We start from the raw sequence: 18,978 nt of genomic DNA, 5'->3' as shown, positions 1-18,978 counted from the left end.
AAATAAAAAAAAACATAAATAATTCACATGTTAATCAATTCTAAAAGAAATATACATATATTTTTATTAATATATATGTCCTTAACCCAACAAAAATAGAAAAATCAACCCAATTTAATCCAAAAATAAAACTAACCAAACCAAACCATTATAGTTTGAGTTGGGTAATCCAGATTGTACGGGTTGTTGGGTTATTTGAACACCTCTACTTATAGTCATTTTTTAAACTTAAAAAATTAAAACGTTAGTAACTCCTAGGCCAAAAAAAAAAAAAAAAAAACTCAAACTTCAGAGATTAAAAATGATATTTGACAAATATACATACATATATATATATATATATATATATATATATATACATACACATGCATATATAATTTATTGGAACCGCTAGTTTATTTTAGTTTTGAGTTAGCATAATAAAAATTAAAAAAAAAAAAAAAAAACCTTTTCAATTTTTTTTTTTTTTTTGATATAAAACAACATTCTCAAATTAATTAAAATAACAGAAGTTTATGAGAGTTTATTTTAAGACTCAGTAAAATCAATAATTTCAAATTGTTCATTACCCACATTTTTTTTGTTTTGCTAATTAGTCATCACATTTCCTTTATTTTTCTTCGTTTTTTGATTTGAACACTATGGAATAATTAATTTACATTAGAGTCGAATCAATTAAAAAAATTATTTGATCTTAGATTAATCATAAGATCAAAATGAACATTTTGAAAATAACAGGACTAAGGTAAGCAAAAGCCAAGACTACAATAACCAACATAGTATGTAAACTTTTTATGTATGAGAAGTATACATATTTCAATAAATTATAATATTGACCCTTTTCAACTCAATTAATACTCACTTGAGCATACTTAATTTGGTTAAGCAAAAACGAATTTGGTTCAATAATGATTGATATATGACTTTATTGTTTAGAACTAAAAGGTTTGATCTTCCATCACCCACATATTTAATAGAAAAAAATGTTTCTAAAAAAATAGGAAAAAATTTATATTTAATGATTTAAATGTGAAATTGAATAACTACGAGCATAATTAAAAGAGATAAAAAAGAGCAAATCAAAAGTTTTTTTCTCTCTCTTCGAGGATAAGAGGAAATCAAGATTTTCTAAGATAAGATAAAAGAAGACATAAATATAGATAGATATAGTTATATTTTTCTAATAGTTTGAATTTTTATATAATTTTATCATCTACATTTTTTTTTTCCAAATTCATTAATTTTTTTCCCGACATTAATAATTTAAACTACTTTTTTAAAGTTTAATTTCAAGGACACTCTTAAACAAATGTTATGTGAAAAAAATTTGTACATATGACTAAAAAATTAGGTTAAAAATGTCAGATGACACAAGATGGGAAGAAAATATCGAAGGATCATTTACTGACGTCAAATTCAGGTGAAATTACCAAAATATACTCACGCACACAGAAAAGCATCTCACTCTCGGTCATTTTGAGTCTCGGACTCACTCTCTCCCCCTCGTTGATGATCCATTTGCAAACATCTATGGAACAATGGAGCGTCTTATTCTCCCCTCTCGCCTGTCTCGCTCACACTAGTCTCACTTCTCGTTGGTCTCGCTCTCATCGATCTCACTCTTGCTGATTTTGCTCTTCCTTTTCTCACTCACAAAATCACTCTTCTTTGTGTCGGAGTTGCTCTGTGAACCCAATGTATCAGAGAAGAAGAAGACAAAATAGAAGAATAAAAGAGGGGGAGAAAAGAAGAGGAAAAAGAAAAAAAAAATCTTAGTAGCGTGGAGAAGAAAGGAAAAAGAAAAAAAAAAAGAAAAAAAAGAGCAGTTTGATAATTTCACGTGATCATGACATCAAGAGAGGGTCATTTGACATTTTTTTTTAAAAAAAATTGGATTATTTGCCATTTTAGACCTTTAAAATAGGTGGTGTTATGCAATTTTTCCATGTCAAGTAGGGTGAAGAAATTGAAAATATAATCTCATAAGGAATAAGAATATATCCTTATGAAGGACAAAGCCACAACAAATCCAAACAAGATTTATCATAAACGCGTGTCCAAACATCAAATCTAGGGCAACCTTCCTTCTCCTCTAAAAACCCTAATCTCATTCCCTTTATCATTCTACCGCCTCGTCCCTTCCCGTTCCCCTTCCCCTTCCCCCAAACCTCCGAAAACCCTAATTCCCATTCTCCAATGGGTCGTGTGATCAGAGCACAGCGTAAGGGAGCTGGATCAGTCTTCCGCTCTCACACTCACCACCGGAAGGGTCCTGCCCGTTTCCGCTCCCTCGACTTCGGCGAGCGAAATGGTTACTTAAAAGGTGTGGTCAGTGAAATCATTCACGATCCGGGCAGAGGTGCGCCGTTGGCCCGCGTTACCTTCCGCCATCCCTTCCGCTACAAGCACCAGAAGGAACTGTTCATCGCCGCCGAGGGTATGTACACTGGTCAGTTCGTTTACTGCGGGAAAAAGGCTAATCTTGTTGTTGGTAATGTGCTTCCCATCAGAGCCATCCCTGAAGGTGCCGTGGTTTGTAATGTCGAGCACCATGTTGGTGACCGAGGCGTGTTCGCTAGATGCTCTGGTGATTATGCTATTGTTATCAGCCACAACCCAGATAATGATACCAGCAGGTAAATTTGGATTTGTTAACTTTGTTTTTTGTTTATCATAATCGATGCATATTTTTTTTAAGAACTTCTGGGTTTTTTTTGCTCCTTTGAATGTGCTTGTGTATTTTGCATTCTGAGATGGAGGATTTAAGATTTCTGATCTGGGCTACATATTACGTTTCTCGTTTCTATTAATTTTCTATCGTAATAATCTTTTTCTTCATTAATATGAAAAGATCTATTATGTGAAATTAGTTTTCTGTGTACTAAAAGTTCCATTTGTTTTCGAACTGACAAGAAATGATGAAATTGATTTGTGGGGATAATCATATTGGCACCATGAAGAAATTTTTGTGAGAACGATGGTTGGGATGGAAGAGGATTATTTTTGAAGGAAAATAAGTTGAAAGCTTTATGAGATTGTCAATTCTTTTAGCCTTTTGTTAGCCTTTTGGAGTGCATAGTGTAAATCTTTTGCAACTAATTCTTGTTGTCAACTATTCCTGAATGGATTTTTCCAAATCCTTAACCATGTTATATGGTTTTCTTTTCTTTGTTATACCATCACTTGGTTGATGATAATGTCGTGCTTCCTTTAAAAGAATATTGTTTATCTGTGTCGAGGTAATTTTTAATTGTGTTTTCTGACAGCTGCTTATTGTTAGTAACTTTACAACATGGTGTTCCTCCTTCATGAACATGAACATCAATTTGAACGGATTTTTTAATGATAGGAAACCTCGTACTCCTTTAGAATACAAACTCTCCACATTTAAGTTTACTTGCTGAGTGATTTGTTAGTGCTGGCTATCGTGTATTCAGTTCTCTCAAGAAGGCACATGTAGAGCGCCCCCTCTGGAGTGATCATATCTGTGTCAGGAAAAAAGGGAAAGACTGAAGGAGATTAGTTTTCTGTAGTCAAATGCAGTTGTGTTTTAAAATGTTCACTAAATTTTGTTCCTTGAGTATGAGATTTTTAGATTTGTTTCTATTCCATTCCTAATATGCCTTCGATCTTAAAATTCTGTCTTTTGCAGGATTAAGCTACCATCTGGAGCCAAGAAGATTGTTCCTAGCGGGTGCCGTGCTATGATTGGTCAGGTTGCTGGAGGAGGAAGAACAGAGAAGCCTCTTCTCAAGGCAGGTAATGCTTACCACAAGTTCCGTGTCAAGCGTAACTGCTGGCCCAAGGTTAGGGGTGTTGCTATGAATCCAGTTGAGCATCCCCATGGTGGTGGTAACCATCAACACATTGGTCACGCCAGTACTGTCCGCCGTGATGCCCCGCCTGGTCAAAAGGTTGGTCTTATTGCTGCCAGAAGAACTGGTCGGCTCCGTGGACAGGCTGCTGCTACTGCTGCCAAGGCCGACAAGGCTTAGAGCAATTCAACCTGTTCAATGCTTATTTTGCCTAATCCTTAGCCCCATTTACATTATGTTTGATTGGATTTGGATTATTTTGAAGACCGTATTTAGATGTTTTTGTTCCTGAGTTTTGTTACAAATATCCTTTTTGAACATAATCTCTCCCTTGTTTCTTGTTGCTATGATGAATTTGATAGCATGAACACCAAGGTAATATCTCTTAAAAAGGATGGATATTAGGTTTTTTATGACAGGTTCTGGGAGAACAATTTCTAGCCAACTACTAAAACCAGTTTACAAGTATATCTGGTCACGAGACAATCCATCTAACCTTGGCTAATAAGGGGTTGGTTTATGTAATTGAAGCTTGTAATATGATCATGTTCGTCCTTTTTGTTCCTACTGTTTACATTCACAACTTGTATCGTTATGGTTGATGGTAATGGTCGTTTTTAATATGATACAACATAAATTACTTTGGTTTAACTACTTTGTTTTTCATTCTTATTTTTACTTTGAAGATAAGAATTTAAGTTGATTGGTTTCTTCTATTTCTGTATCTATCTAGTTAAGGAGAAAATGCTGTAGACTTGGAAGTTAAACATAGAAAGAATTTGAACAAAAATAGGACTACATTTACAGAATAAATTCGTAATTTTATTATGAAAGCTGTTTTTCGTTGTTTCAGTCTTCTACAATTTGTTTCTCATTAATGTTTTCGTTCCATCTCGAGTCTTCCTCTCACGAAGCTTTTCTATCCTATTCTTGATTCATTTCTCTGTGTTATACTCAAACATGTTATTGTTCTCACAATATTTGGCTTCTTTCTCCATTTCAACTAAAACCTTTCAACTCTTTTAAAACTGATCACCAAAGTCTGCTGACCTGTAGGCTGTATGGCCTATACTTTTCAACCAATCACCACGTTAGAGATAATACAATATACACGCATGTCACGTGTACCACTATGTTATATGTCATTGCCATATCACTTTTTAGTCTGCATTTTAACATAATAATAACAATGACGTAAGTCGTTTTAAAACCAATTTAGGTTGGGTTAAGAATGTATTTTCAAATGTTTAATTTAAAATGTCATTTTAAAAAAAATTAAGAATGTTTGATAACTACTCAAAATAGTTTTGGAAGTGTATTTTCAACAATTTTTATGTTTATATAAAATTAACTTCTTTGATATACTTTTTTTTCCCAAATCAATCCAAATGGACCCTTAGTTTAATGATAAAAGAAATGTATTAGCAATCCTTCATTAATCCCACAACTTTGTTAATAACACTCCTTAGTCTTTGTATTTTTCAAATATGTAATACTTTACTTTTTTAATCTTAATTATTAACAATTGTTAGTCTTTACACAACATTTTTCTAACAATTTTGTCTTGTTGGTGCACAAATCTCGTCTAGTTCGTCTATCTTCAGGTATAACTCCTTTAGTATTAGAAATTTGTCCGAATTAACCTGCAAGAGGAATTTGCATAGTATGGCGAAAACTTGGATACACTCTAATGCCTAAGTTAGCACACGAAGTCAAAGTGTTTAGTTCGGTTAAGCACCTAGAATATTTTTTTAACCCTTCAGGTATAGAAAAAGACTATTTATTGAGTATGTTGTCTGACATTCGCTCGAGACATGTGTAATATTAAGGATTAGTTCTCAAAGTTACAGACTTCTAACCAATGAGCTTGGCTCAGTTGTTACTCCTTTGGTGATAATAGAGGGAGCTTGGTGTTAGATTCAGGAAGCAAGCAGCAGAAGTAAAACATGATCATAAACATTCTAATTCATTAATTTTGGCTTCAAACTAAGCACACACATAAACTAAAAACAGAGTTTCAACACTAACCTTTGAAGTACCTTCGATTCACGATCTTCAGCTGCAATCTCCTTTTCTTTGGAAGTGAACCACTACAAGGTCTTCCCTACTATTCTCTTGGTGCCTTAAATTAAGTTGTGGGACTAAAAATAAGCTTGAATCGAAGGAAATTGGAGAAGAGGTTACTAGTTTTACATAGTGTGAAAAATACTTCTTTAAACACAAATTCTCAGCTTCAACAACAATGGCTCTCTTCTTCCACTCAAAATTTTAACTTTATATTGTATGACTTTCATGTAGCTAATAGCCTTGTATGAATCACAGCTCATGCTTGAATAATTGAGCTGCAGAAGAATGGAATTGTGTGTAAGCTGCTACAAATTGAAAGTGGAAAAATCCCACTTTTTGCGTTTCCAATTTTCTTCTTTTAATTTGAAAATTTTAATTTTAATTTCTAAAATAAAAAATCATTTCAATTAAAAAATTAAAATTTTATTAATTTTACAAAATTAATTCAATAATTTATTTTCTAATAAAATTAATAAATTAATAAATTAATAAAACAATTTAATTAATTTTATTGATTTAATTCAAATTTATTAGATTAACTCGTCACCAATCCATTACCATGTCTTTATGAAGGAAATCAGAATCACAATATATTTCCATGAGCAGCGAAACAAGGCTATTCCAAATTACAACCGAATCAACAAATCATTTACAGTCGACTTCAAACAAACGGTTATGCGATGTCTAGCAAAGCTATGCTATCGTTTTGTAATTCTGTACGATTGTTTAGCTCGCGACCGTCATTTAGTAAATCTGTATTTACTTGACGACTTACGTGAGTTTCTTTTCGCGGAGAGAGAACTCAAATTCCTTTTCAAACTCTTTGTAAAAATTCATTTTCAAAATAGGAAACTACTTTCTTTTTAAACTCACGGTTAACATGATCCAATATCGCCCACTACTTTGGTTATTTTAAAAGAAAAGTTATTATTATCCAATAATTAATTATTATTATAATATAATGATAATCAACTTATCATACTATATTCATAACCTATAGTTTTAATATTTCATCTCATGAAACATATAAACCATAGTTCTTTTTTCTATTCCATGGTACTTTAATGTAAATTTCATTTATATCAATCCTCCACTAGATGTATCTTATACATCATACCGATTATATCATATATAATCAAAATACTTCTTGTCAATTTTGAACATTTCAAATCAAACACAAGAACTGATCCTCAACAGAATCCAAGCTACCAAGGGGACTCATGGACCTGTAGCTCCGAAGCTCCAAACGGTACGTGAATAACTGACTAAACTCTTTAGTCACGGGATCCACCATCCGTTAACTGCCAGACACTCCACTAAAGACCAATAGCTGAACTCTTCTTACTACAGATATATTATGTGTCTATCTTAACCAATCAACAGTGCGACAACCCTTCACAGATCGCTTGTAAGTACAACTGGGCCAATAACCGTTATGCCCCTGTAGTTATATCTGTCTCCTTAAGTACCACTGATCCTTCTAATGAACATAAGTCATAGTCCTACTATGACTGAATCTTCTCTTCCAAAGAGAAGCTGTGGCCACTATGTTCAAGCCCCAGAATCAACCTTAAGGGAGCAATCTCTCTACGTATCCCTGCTTCGGGAAAGGAGTGAATCCATCTTGTAGATTGAGTTCCCAGCTCCCAGATCAAACAAGTCCCCAAAAAGGTAGGCATTTTGAGTTGGAATCTAGGCCACTCTCACCATACTAATCAAAGGACCGCCCTCAAAGGCAAGAGTTCCCAAAAACTCAGGATTGAGGTCGTGTCACCTATGATGTTTAGGTGAGATGCAAGTCTCTAGTATCAAACGGCGTTATATACAAGAGTCTAGTCATCTCGTGGTCTGGCTCTTAAACAAACTTTTTGTATAGGACACCCATGTTCCCACGTCTCCGCATGAATGGTTAGGATGTACCATCTGTAGTAGTTTACAACACTTGCAGACCTCTATAAAGTGGGTCGTATCTGTAGTGTCAACAGGATCAGGTATCCCACCTTAATCCTTATACTACAGACCGATTTAGTTTTATACACTTAAGACATGATCCACTTGTATATCACATATACATGCTTAAGTTTACATAAGATTACCAAGAAGCTTTGTTTGATTGGATATGAGTAAATGCCAGAATTAAATAACACTTATTTTATTCATTGAACAATGTATATCTTTACAAAACAACGAGTCTCCAAGAGAATTAGGACACCAATCCCAACAATATCCCACTTGTCCTAATGACTCGGGAGACTAATGTACAATATACAATATAAACTAGGGCATACCCAGTATCATCTCCTACATGCCCTAAACAAGATGTCGCATGTCTGCAGACCCAGACTCTCTAGGTGACCCTCGAACACTTTAGCCGTGAGGGGATTTGTAAAGGGATCACCAACTTTGTGCTCCGATGCGATCTTCTGGACTATCACATCACCGCGACGCACAATCTCCCTGATCTGGTGATATTTTCGTTCTATGTACTTACCTTGACAATGACTCTGAGGCTCTTTCGAATTTGCCACAACCCTGCTGTTATCACAATAAAAAGTGATAGGAAAATCCATATTTGAAACGACTTCCAAATCTGTAAGGAACTTCCTCAGCCAAACAGCCTTTTTAGCTGCTTCACAAGCCGCTACGTATTCGGCTTCCATAGTGGAGTCCGAGATACATCCTTGCTTGATGCTTCATTAAACTACAACCCCTCTATTCAGAGTAAACACTGACCCCAATGTCAATTTGCGAGAATCTCGATCGGTCTGAAAGTCAGAGTCCGTGTATCTTGTAAGGATCAAATCCTTATCTCCATACACAAGTATGTAGTCCCTTGTTCTCCAAAGATACTTGAGGATTGTCTTGATCGCCATCCAGTGATCAAATCCTGGATTGGACTGATATCGACTGATAGTCCCTACTGCATAACAAGTACCGGGTCTAGTACACAACATTGCATATATCAAGCTTCCTACAGCAGAAGCATAGGGAATCCGTCTCATCTCTTCAACCTCTTGAGGTGTCTTAGGACATTGATCTTTAGACAGAACGATTCCATGCCTGAAAGGTATCAAACCCCTCTTGGAATCCTGCATCTTGTACCTGATCAACATTTGATCAATGTACGATGCCTGAGACAGGGCTAACCATTTGTTCTTGCGATCCCGAATGATCTGGATCCCGAGAGCATACTGTGCCTCTCCCAAATATTTCATTTGGAACTGGTTAGCTAGCCAACTCTTAATGTCAGTCAGATATCCTACATCATTCCCAATGAGTAGGATATCATCCACATATAGTATCAGGAAAGCTACTGAGCTGTTGAGATCTTCTTGTAAACACAAGGCTCATCAACATTCTGGTAAAAGCCAAGCGACTTGACAGCAGTGTCAAATATGATGTTCCAAGATTGAGATGCTTGTTTCAACCCATAAATGGACCTATTAAGCTTGCAAACTCTTTTCTCTTGATTTAGAAGTACGAAGCCCTCTAGTTGAGTCATATAGATGGCCTCCTCAAGACTACCATTAAGAAAAGCAGTCTTGACTTCCATTTGCCATATTTCATAATCATAAAATGTGGCTATGGACAGAAGAATCCGGATAGACTTAAGCACGACAACAGGTGAGAAAGTTTCCTCATAGTCAACTCCCTCAACCTGGGTATAACTCTTTGCCACGAGCCTAGCCTTAAAGGTTTGCACCTTTCCATCTATACCTCTCTTTCTCTTATAGATCCACTTACACCCAATAGGTTTGACCCCATCAGGTGGATCAACAAGCTCCCAGGCGTTATTGAAGTATATAGACTCCATTTCTTGGTTCATGGCTGATAATGGGAAGAAATACACGTTATCATAGTGCTAAGTTCTTAAACAATGCTGGCTTGCATTGATAAAACATGTTAAATTGCGTCCAAAAAGCATCAAATTCATAATATTGCGGTCGCATGCATTCATCGCATAGGAACAGTTGATTTTTGTATTTTTGTGCAGAAAATGCATTGACGCAAAGCGGAAATTGCGATCATAGAAAATCATTGGCCGAATACAGCATTACCGCAAGGCTTTGAGGTGATTTTGTTCGCAAACATTTGCTCGAGAAGGATTGCCGCAACTTGGTCGGCGCAATATGGTGGACGCATCTGGGAGAAAGGCATAATTAATCACGATGGGACAGAAAGTTAATGATAGTCGAATCCGAATTAAGTTGACAGCCGTTAACGATAACAAGTACCATCAGCTTTTTGGTGACAAATATTCAGTGCATCAGTCAGGGAATTAAAGCCATCCCATCTGTGCAATCATAAGAAAGAAGCCGCCTTCACCCCGAAGCCCTATAAATACAGAAGGCATCCTTTAGAAAAGAAGTTTGGTTACTTAGGAAAAGTTTCTATAGAATTTAGTCTTTGTCCATAGTTTTCTTTTATCCTTAAGGCGGAGAAAGGGAAGAGCCGATACACCGGAGATCGCTCAGGGAAACTCGAGAGAGAACCTCGAGGCGAAGAAGCAGAGAGCGGGCCAAGTCTCATATTTATGTGTGCCTCATTCATCCATTAGAGATACGCGGGAGGGTAGTCTAAGGACAGGATCTAGGCTTGGGAAGGTCAGGTCAAAATCTAGGCTTGGGAGAGTCATATTAGAACTGCATAAACAAGAGATGGAGACTTAGAGATAAGCTCTGTTTGCCAACTTGCATCGCATGCATCCTAGAAATGGGAATGATGATACGTGGTCGCCTTGTTTGTGTATCATTGCATAGACAAGAATTAGAGGTTTATGTGTAGGTCATATAGACATCTTTGCACGTACGTCACATGCGTTATAGTCTTAGAAGCCGTGGCATTCGCACCGAGAGGTGGTTTACTATTGTATGCCTGTTGCATGATCGCAAAGCATGAACGTATTCTAAGAAGTGTTACCCAAAACTTTTCTCAACTCGTTCACCACATACTCATCACATCTTCAGTTTATCAACTCTTTTCAAACTTCGCCGCATTTTTTTATTTTTCATTAATGCAATCAATAACAACCTTAACAATTATTGATTTATTTAGTTACCGCAAAGTATTCATAAAAATTACCATCGCAACCTATTTCACAAGTCCCTGAGTTCGACCCTAGACTTACCAGGAAACTCAGTGGGGTTTACACTTGAATTCCACTGAGGAAACTTGAGTGCTCAACGCAATTCCACCATCGCATATCATCCATAATTCACTTTATAAAACCAAGCATCAAGTTTTTGGCGCCGTTGTTGGGGACTTCGACAAAATAGTGTGCTAATGATAATTTTTCTAATTTCTTTGCAAACTTTCAATCTTTGGCGAATTACGACTGAAGATTGAGAGGACGTTTAGACAAAGATTAAGAGACTGCTAACATCAACCACAGTCAAATAAAGAAGAGATGGCGGAGTAGCCTTAAAATGGAGCACCAAACAAAAATAATGTCATGGCGAATCCAATCCTGCTGGCAAACGATCGTAATAGACCCATTAGGGACTCTGCATCACCAAACCTCTACGATTTCTCTCCAGGAATTATGAGGCCTACCCTCGATGGAAGCAGATTCGAAATGAAACTGGTGATGTTGTAGATGATCCAGATTGCAGGACAATTCGGAGGCCGACATGGCGAGGACCCGCATGTTCACCTCTGAAGCTTTATTGAAATCTGCAATACTTTTGTGTTCCCGAACATCTCTGCCGAAGAAGTTCGACTAACTTTGTTCTCATTTTCTCTCTGTGATCAGGCTAAGAAATGGGCATATTCTCTCAAACCGGGAGAGATCACTTCTAGAAACAGGTCGTAGAGAAGTTTATGAAGAAATATTTTCACCTACTGAAAATGCCAAACGAAGGAAACTAATTACACATTTTGAACAAGACATGGACGAATTGCTCAGCGATGCCTGGGCGAGGTTTAAGAGGTTGGTCAGGGATTGTCCACACAATGAGTTGCCAGACTGCCTTCAAATAGAAATTTTATATCATGGTTTGAATCTCGATTCGCAGACCACTGCCAATGCGGCAGCCACTGGTGGTCTGCTTGATAAAACGTATGACGAGGCGAAGAATATCTTGGATCGCATCTCTAAGAACCATGAAGATTGGAGAGAGAGTGACCAGAGATTGAGAATCAAAGACAATGACGCACGTAATGGTGCTATTGCTTCACTACAAAACTAGATGATCGCAATGATGAACTTAATTTAGGGAATTGCGATCAGCAGCCCAACACCCACAAAATGGGCAAATCAACGCAATCAGTCAAAACACCGCAAGGTGTGCAACTTGCGGTGATGGGCATACAATGGAAGATTGCCCTCAAAATCCACAGTCCGTTTACTTTGGAAAAAATAATCCCTTTTCGAATACATACAACCCCAGGTGGAGAAACTACCTGGAAGAATTAGCAACAGAATTTCCAACCCGTGGCGTAGAAAGAAGGGTCACCAGGATTCTTCCCACGCAACAACGGTCAGACAAACAATCAAACAAGTAGCTCACAACCACCGCAATCCTCTTCCTTGGAAAGCCTATTGAAGCAATACATAGAGAAAAACAAAACTGTGCTTCAAAGTCAGGCTACGTTTATCCGCAATCTAGAATTACAGATGGGCTAAATTACGAGTGAGCTGAAAAGTAGACCACAAGGGGCTCTGCCAAGTTCAACAGAACTCCTACGCAACCTGGGGGGACCAGGTAAAGAGCAATGTCAAGTTGTGACATTATGAAGTGGGAAGACTGTGGAGGGAGAAAAGAAGAAGCTTAGTCGAACAGCTCCTATTGCGGCTGAACATGAAATTGCAGTAACGTAAGAAGAAGAAAGAGAAAAAGAAGCAGTAGAACCAGAGGTTACATCGACCTTAAAGCCAATTGAGACGGGGACCGTGAAAGTGCAGTTACCCTCTTTCCCGCAGAGACTAAGGAAGAAAAAGAATGAAGAGGTACAATACCAACGTTTTCTATCTATGTTAAAGCAATTACATATTAATATTCCTTTCAGTGAAGTGATTGAAGAAATTCCTGCCTACGTAAAGTTTCTGAAGGATATGGTAACTAAGAAGAGGGGCACTAATAAATTTGCTACGGTGGCGTTAACACAAAGTTTAAAATCAATAATTCCACCGAAGATGAGCGATCCTGGGAGCTTTACTATACCATGCTCCATAGGAGGACTGTACATCGGGCAAGTATTGTGTGACCTTGGAATCAGCATCAATTTGATGCCTCTGTCGATTTTTAAGCAGCTAAATGTGGGGCAACTTGTCCCCATGACCGTGACTCTCCAGTTGGCCGATCGATCTCTGGTGCATTTAGAAGGAAAGGTGAAGGATGTGCTGATCACTATTGACAAATTTATCATACCAGCCAACTTCATCATATTGGATTACGTGGCCGACAAAGGTATGCCCATCATCTTGGGGTGACCATTTTTATCAATAGGTCGTGCTCAGATTGATGTGCATAAAAGGGACATCACTTTGAGAATCAATGGACAGAAGCTCAAGTTCAACATAATTCGTGCCATGAAGTTTCCGGATGAAGAAGACCTGCATGACTCAGATGACCAGAATTTGATTGAGGAAGAAAATTTTGATGAAGAGAATGAAAAAGAGGATGCCAACACATTCGTTGCTACCTGTAATATCATAACAAAAACAAACAAGGAAGAAGCAAATATCGCAAATAAAGAAGAAGAGCCAACAAAAAAATAAGAAAGAAAAATAACACAACCATCCCTAGTAGAACCACCAACACTGGAATTAAAGACCCTGCCGAATCATTTAAAGTACGCTTTTTTTAGGCAGAATGAAAAGCTGCCTGTTATTATTTCCTCTGAGCTAAACGAAGACCAGAAGAATGCGTTGTGAGCATTCTAAGGAAACATGTGCGAGCAATTGGCTGGACGCTCGCCGACATTAGAGGAATAAGCCCAACGTATTGTATGCATCACATTCGTCTTGAAGAGGACCACAAAGCAACGATCGAACATCAGTGCAGTCTCAACCCTGCGATGAAATAGGTCGCCAAGAAGGAGATCATTAAATGGTTAGATGTGGGCATCATCTATCCTATAGCAGATAGCACGTGCATCAGTCCCGTGCAGTGTGTGCCGAAAAAGGGCGGCATGACAGTAGTCCCGAATGAAAACAATGAATTAATATTGCAAAGAACCATCACTAGGTGGTGCATTTGTATGGATTACCGCAAACTGAACGCGGCCACAAAGAAAGATCATTTCCCTATGCCATTCATTGATCAAATGCTAGACCATCTAGCTGGAAATGACTTTTACTGCTTTCTAGATGGTTATGCCGGGTACAACTAGATTATGATAGCTCCAGAAGACCAAGACAAGACCACATTCACCTGCCCATATAGGACCTTTGCTTTTCGTCGTATGTCGTTCAACCTTTGCAGTGCACCAAACACGTTCGAAAGGTACATGATGGCCATCTTTTCGGACTATGTTGAGGACTCTGTCGAAATCTTTATGGACGACTTCTCTGTTTATGGGAACACTTATGAAGTCTTTCTAGCCAACTTGGAGAAGATATTGAAGAGATACAAAGATACGAATCTGGTGCTTAATTGGGAAAAATGCCATTTCATGGTGAAGAGGGCATAGTGTTGGGACACAAGGTTTCTGGGATGGGTTGGAGGTGGACAAAGCAAAAATCGAAGCAATTGAAAAACTTCCACCCCCAACAAGCGTGAAGGCTGTACGAAGCTTCTTGGGGCACGCTGGGTTCTACAGACGCTTTGTTAAAGATTTTTTCGAAAATAGCACGACCATTGAGTGCGTTGTTAGAGGCTGACAGAAAATTTGATTTTGACAACAACTGCCTCAACGCATTTCGAGTTTTGAAGAATGCGCTGATTACTGCACCCGTACTAATTGCACCTGACTGGACACTTCCTTTTGAAATTATGTGTGATGCAAGTGGGTATACGATGGGGGCAGCTTTGGCACAAAAGAGAAAAACAATCTTGCATCCCATCGCATATGTGAGTAAAACATTAAACTCTACTCAGACAAATTATACCACCACAGAGAAAGAGCTTTTGGTGGTAATTTTTGCGTTGGAAAAATTTCGAGCATATCTGTTGGGGACAAAGGTACTCATCCATACTGATCATTTGGCAATAAAGTACTTGATGAAAAAGACGCAAAACCGAGGTTGATCAGATGGGTTCTCCTCCTTCAAGAATTTGACATGGAAATAATTAATCGGAAGGGGAAAGAGAACCAAGTTGCGGATCACTTGTCTAGATTGTAAAACCTTGAAGTTGACCGCAATGAATCAGAGGTGAGTGCGGTGTTCCCAGATGAGTAGCAGTTCCATATTGAAGAACTACCGTGGTATGCAGACATAGTCAATTATTTAGTTTGCGAGCAGTTTCCTGAAGATTACACCTACCACCAACAGAGGAAGCTCAAACACGAATGCAGACATTATTATTAGGATAAGCCGAATCTGTACAAAAGGGGGGCAGACCAGATTTTGCGATTATGCGTACCGAACGTTGCTCAACAATGCATATTATCGCAATGTCACGACTCACCATATGGTGGGCACTTTGGAGGGCAGCGCACCGTAACTAAAGTTTTACAGAGTGGATTCTTTTGGCCTACATTGTTTAAGGATGCAGCTGACTACGCAATGAAGTGTGATCAGTGCCAACACACAGGTAACATTTCATGGAAACATCCAATGCCAATGAACACCATCTTGGAGCTTGAATTGTTCGACGTATGGGGGATTGATTTCATGGGACCATTCCCTCATTCGAATGGTAAACATTATATTTTATTAGCCGTCGATTATGTATCCAAATGGGTAGAGGCAATAGCATGCACAGCAAGCGATGCAGCGGTCGTCTCCCAATTCCTGAGGAAACATATTTTCACTCATCATTTGGCACTCCCATGCCATCATAAGTGATGAAGGGTCCCATTTTGTAAACCATAATATCAAGGAGCTGCTGCGCAAGTACAACATTCTCCACAAAGTGGCCAACCGCATACCACCCATAGACGAATGGTCAGGCCGAGGTGTCCACATCGGGAGATTAAGCTGATACTCGAGAAGGTAGTAAAGCCTTTGCAAGGAGATTGGGCAACCAAAGCTTGATGATGCATTGTGGGCATAACCGGTCTACATTTAAACACCAATAGTATGTCCCCATATGCGTTGGTATTTGGTAAGGCGTGTCACTTGCCTCTGGAGCTGGAATATAAGGCATTGTGGGCGGTAAAGAATCTGAACTTTGATTTTGAAGAAAGCAAGAGAAGCGCGAAAAATGCAACTGGTCGAGCTAGAAGAATGAAGGATTAATGCATATGAAAACATGAAGATTTACAAATAGCGCATCAAGCGTTGACACGAACACAAACACAATATGCGGAAAAACCTCCAAGTCGGGCAGAGGGTCTTACTCTTCAACTCACGTCTGCGCTCTTCCCGGAAAAACTAAAAGTCACGTTGGTTTGGACTAATTCATAGTTAGACAAGTATTTCCGCATGGCGCGGTTGAATTATCAAATGATGACGGAACCAACATATTCAAAGTTAATGGGCACGAGTAAAGGCATATCATGGAGAAGGCTGGCATCGCCAAGTCGACTCCGTGGTACTAAAAGAAACTTTGAGAAAAAGGAAGTAGTGGTCCCTACAATTATCTGATGTTCGCAATCCATCAGGGACACAAGTGTTGGGAAGCATAGGAATTCTTCAACTATTCTCTACTATTCTGAATTTTTCATTATACTATCTCTATTTCAGCTTTATGCTGTTCTATTCTTAACAAAAAAAAAAGGAGATTGCAATAACGAATTTTGTTTTGTTTAAAATAATTTGACCCTTTCTCTGTTTTTCTTGCAACGATCGAGGCGCTGGATTACGGAGATGATACATGAAGAACAACTTACTTTATTCCATCACTGCAATCCAAAGAAGATAGATCACCGTAAAGAAGGACACATCAATATACAATGCGGGCGACAAGCAAATTTGAGGTGTATTCTTCCTTATCTTTATTTCAAATTTTGCACTATCGCATCGCGTTTTAGTTTTAAAAGTTTTTATCACGCATCCTTTTTTATTACAATAATCATTGGACATGGATAAATTTAGTAAGTTACCGCATTTTGTCTCTTTGCCAATTACGATTTCAATGATGAAAAACATGCTTTTATTTCTTTCGTATATACTAAAGTCAACTTAACTTTAAGATAGTCACCTCATGAAATATTCCTAGAAGTTAGGGGTTTGCTAGTTTTCTTTCAAACTCTCTTTACAATGCATTCTAAGAACATTGCATGACTTATCTCAATCTTTTGGCAATGAGGACATTGCCGCTTTTTAAATTTAGGAGTGAGATATTTATTTTTGACCTTGCTATTTTGAAAAAAAAAAACAAAAAAAACAAAGAAAAAAGAGAGAAAAATTTTGAGAATAACAACTCCACCGTCAACGCAATGGGAAACCTATGTTGATAAGAGTTAAGTTGTGAAAGGCACTTACCCGTAGTTGGATGTTTGCACGACACACGTGGGGGCAAGCCAAAACAAAAGTAAGTCACCAGGATCAACGCATAAATAAATGACCGCAACTTCACTGCCAAGTAGGCATGAGTTTAGTCTGAGAAAGAGCGCATTGCTCGTAGTTGGATGTCCGCATGACATACATGGGGGCAAGCCAAAAACAAGGCAAGGCATTTGGTTCAGCGAAAGGTCAGAAAAAAATAATAATGTCAAGAAATATGCAAGGATAAAATCATTTGACACCTCGGTGGAAAATTTTCTTTTTGAAATAAATTATGCGATGTTCCGAAAATTAGTAAAGTCCTTTTGAAGGTTAAGCTTGCAGTCCTTAGGTCTTAGAAATATTGTATGAAGAGACTTGAATAAGACTTAAGGAAATTTTGGTATATAGGATTTGAACGAAGTATCCTTGAGAAATCTAGTTAAAGAACATTGCGGTCGATTTGCTAAAAGAAATCTTTAGCTTATGTTTGACGACAAGCATTGTTTAAATTTGGGGGTGTGATAATGGGTAGAAATGCACGTTATCATAGTGCTAAGTTCTTAATCAATGCTGGCTTGCGTTGATAAAACATGTTAAATTGCGTCCAACAAGCATCAAATTCATAATATTGCGGTCGCATACGTTCATCGCATAGGAACAGTTGATTTTTGTATTTTTGTGAAGAAAATGCGTTGGCGCAAAGCGAAAATTGCGATCATAGGAAATCATTGGCCGAGCGCAGCATTATCGCAAGGCTTTGTGGTGATCGTGTTCGTAAACATGTGCTCAAGAAGGATTGCTGCAACTTGGTGGGCGTAACATGGGTGAAAGGCATACTTATCACGATGGGACAGAAAGCTGATTACAGTCGAATCCGAATTAAGTTGACAGCCGCTAACGATAACAATTACATTCGGCTTTTCAGTGACAAATATTCGGCGCATCAGTCAGGGAATTAAAGCCTGTAACTCATTTTGCTAGGAAGGTCTTCTCCTTAAGATACATTTTGCTAGGAAGGTCTTTAGTAGCATGCAACTCTTCTAGCTTAGTCCAAATTCTATATGCAGTTTCTTGATCTAATACTTGTCTAATAACACTGTTACTTAGATTAAGAACTAACGTACCGTAGGCTGCCAGCTCTCAATCCTCCTTTTCTTGGGCTGTCACCGTGGCAGGGAGTGTTGATGGATCAAGGATGGCTCTGTGGGCTTTCTGCTAGTCGAGTATCACCTTGATCTTGGCCTTCCACAGTCCGAAGTCTCCTTTGCCATCAAATTTCTCCACCTCGAACCTTGTTACTGACATTTTGGATGAAAACTTGTGTCTTGATTCTCCAAGAATTGAGATCTTGAATGTCTAGTTGCTCTGATACCACTTTGTTAGGCCTGCTACCACTTCGTTGGGCCTGCTTCTGCAAAAGAAAAACTAATTAGCCAAAATGATGAAGAATAAAAGAGGCCCTTTACCTTGATCCATAGAGGCCCTGATCTTTGCCCCAAATTTCTTTGATTGGTAGAGAACTTGATTGAGAAGTGCCCACGATTTTCCAGCTGATGGCTT

General features: G+C 38.0%; 1 protein-coding gene across 1 annotated transcript; it reads left to right on the top strand.

The window, feature by feature from the left end:
- The first annotated feature begins 2,109 nt into the window (after positions 1–2,109).
- On the top strand, positions 2,110–4,382 carry LOC120086532 (60S ribosomal protein L8). The gene is made up of 2 exons (XM_039043231.1): positions 2,110–2,636; positions 3,653–4,382. The coding sequence occupies exons 1-2, from the start codon at positions 2,197–2,199 to the stop codon at positions 3,993–3,995; spliced, it is 783 nt and encodes a 260-aa protein (XP_038899159.1). The 5' UTR covers positions 2,110–2,196; the 3' UTR covers positions 3,996–4,382.
- Positions 4,383–18,978: the final 14,596 nt, after the last annotated feature.

Source organism: Benincasa hispida, chromosome 9 (genome assembly GCF_009727055.1).
Source record: "Benincasa hispida cultivar B227 chromosome 9, ASM972705v1, whole genome shotgun sequence".
Taxonomy (NCBI): Eukaryota; Viridiplantae; Streptophyta; class Magnoliopsida; order Cucurbitales; family Cucurbitaceae; genus Benincasa; species Benincasa hispida.
This window is presented reverse-complemented; position numbering and strand designations above follow the sequence as displayed.

Bases quoted from the DNA above. Each gene is read 5' to 3' on its own strand.
- LOC120086532 (XM_039043231.1), top strand. From the start codon at position 2,197: ATGGGTCGTGTGATCAGAGCACAGCGTAAGGGAGCTGGATCAGTCTTC. The intron at 2,637-3,652 runs GTAAATTTGGAT...TGTCTTTTGCAG, and splicing joins CCAGATAATGATACCAGCAG to GATTAAGCTACCATCTGGAG.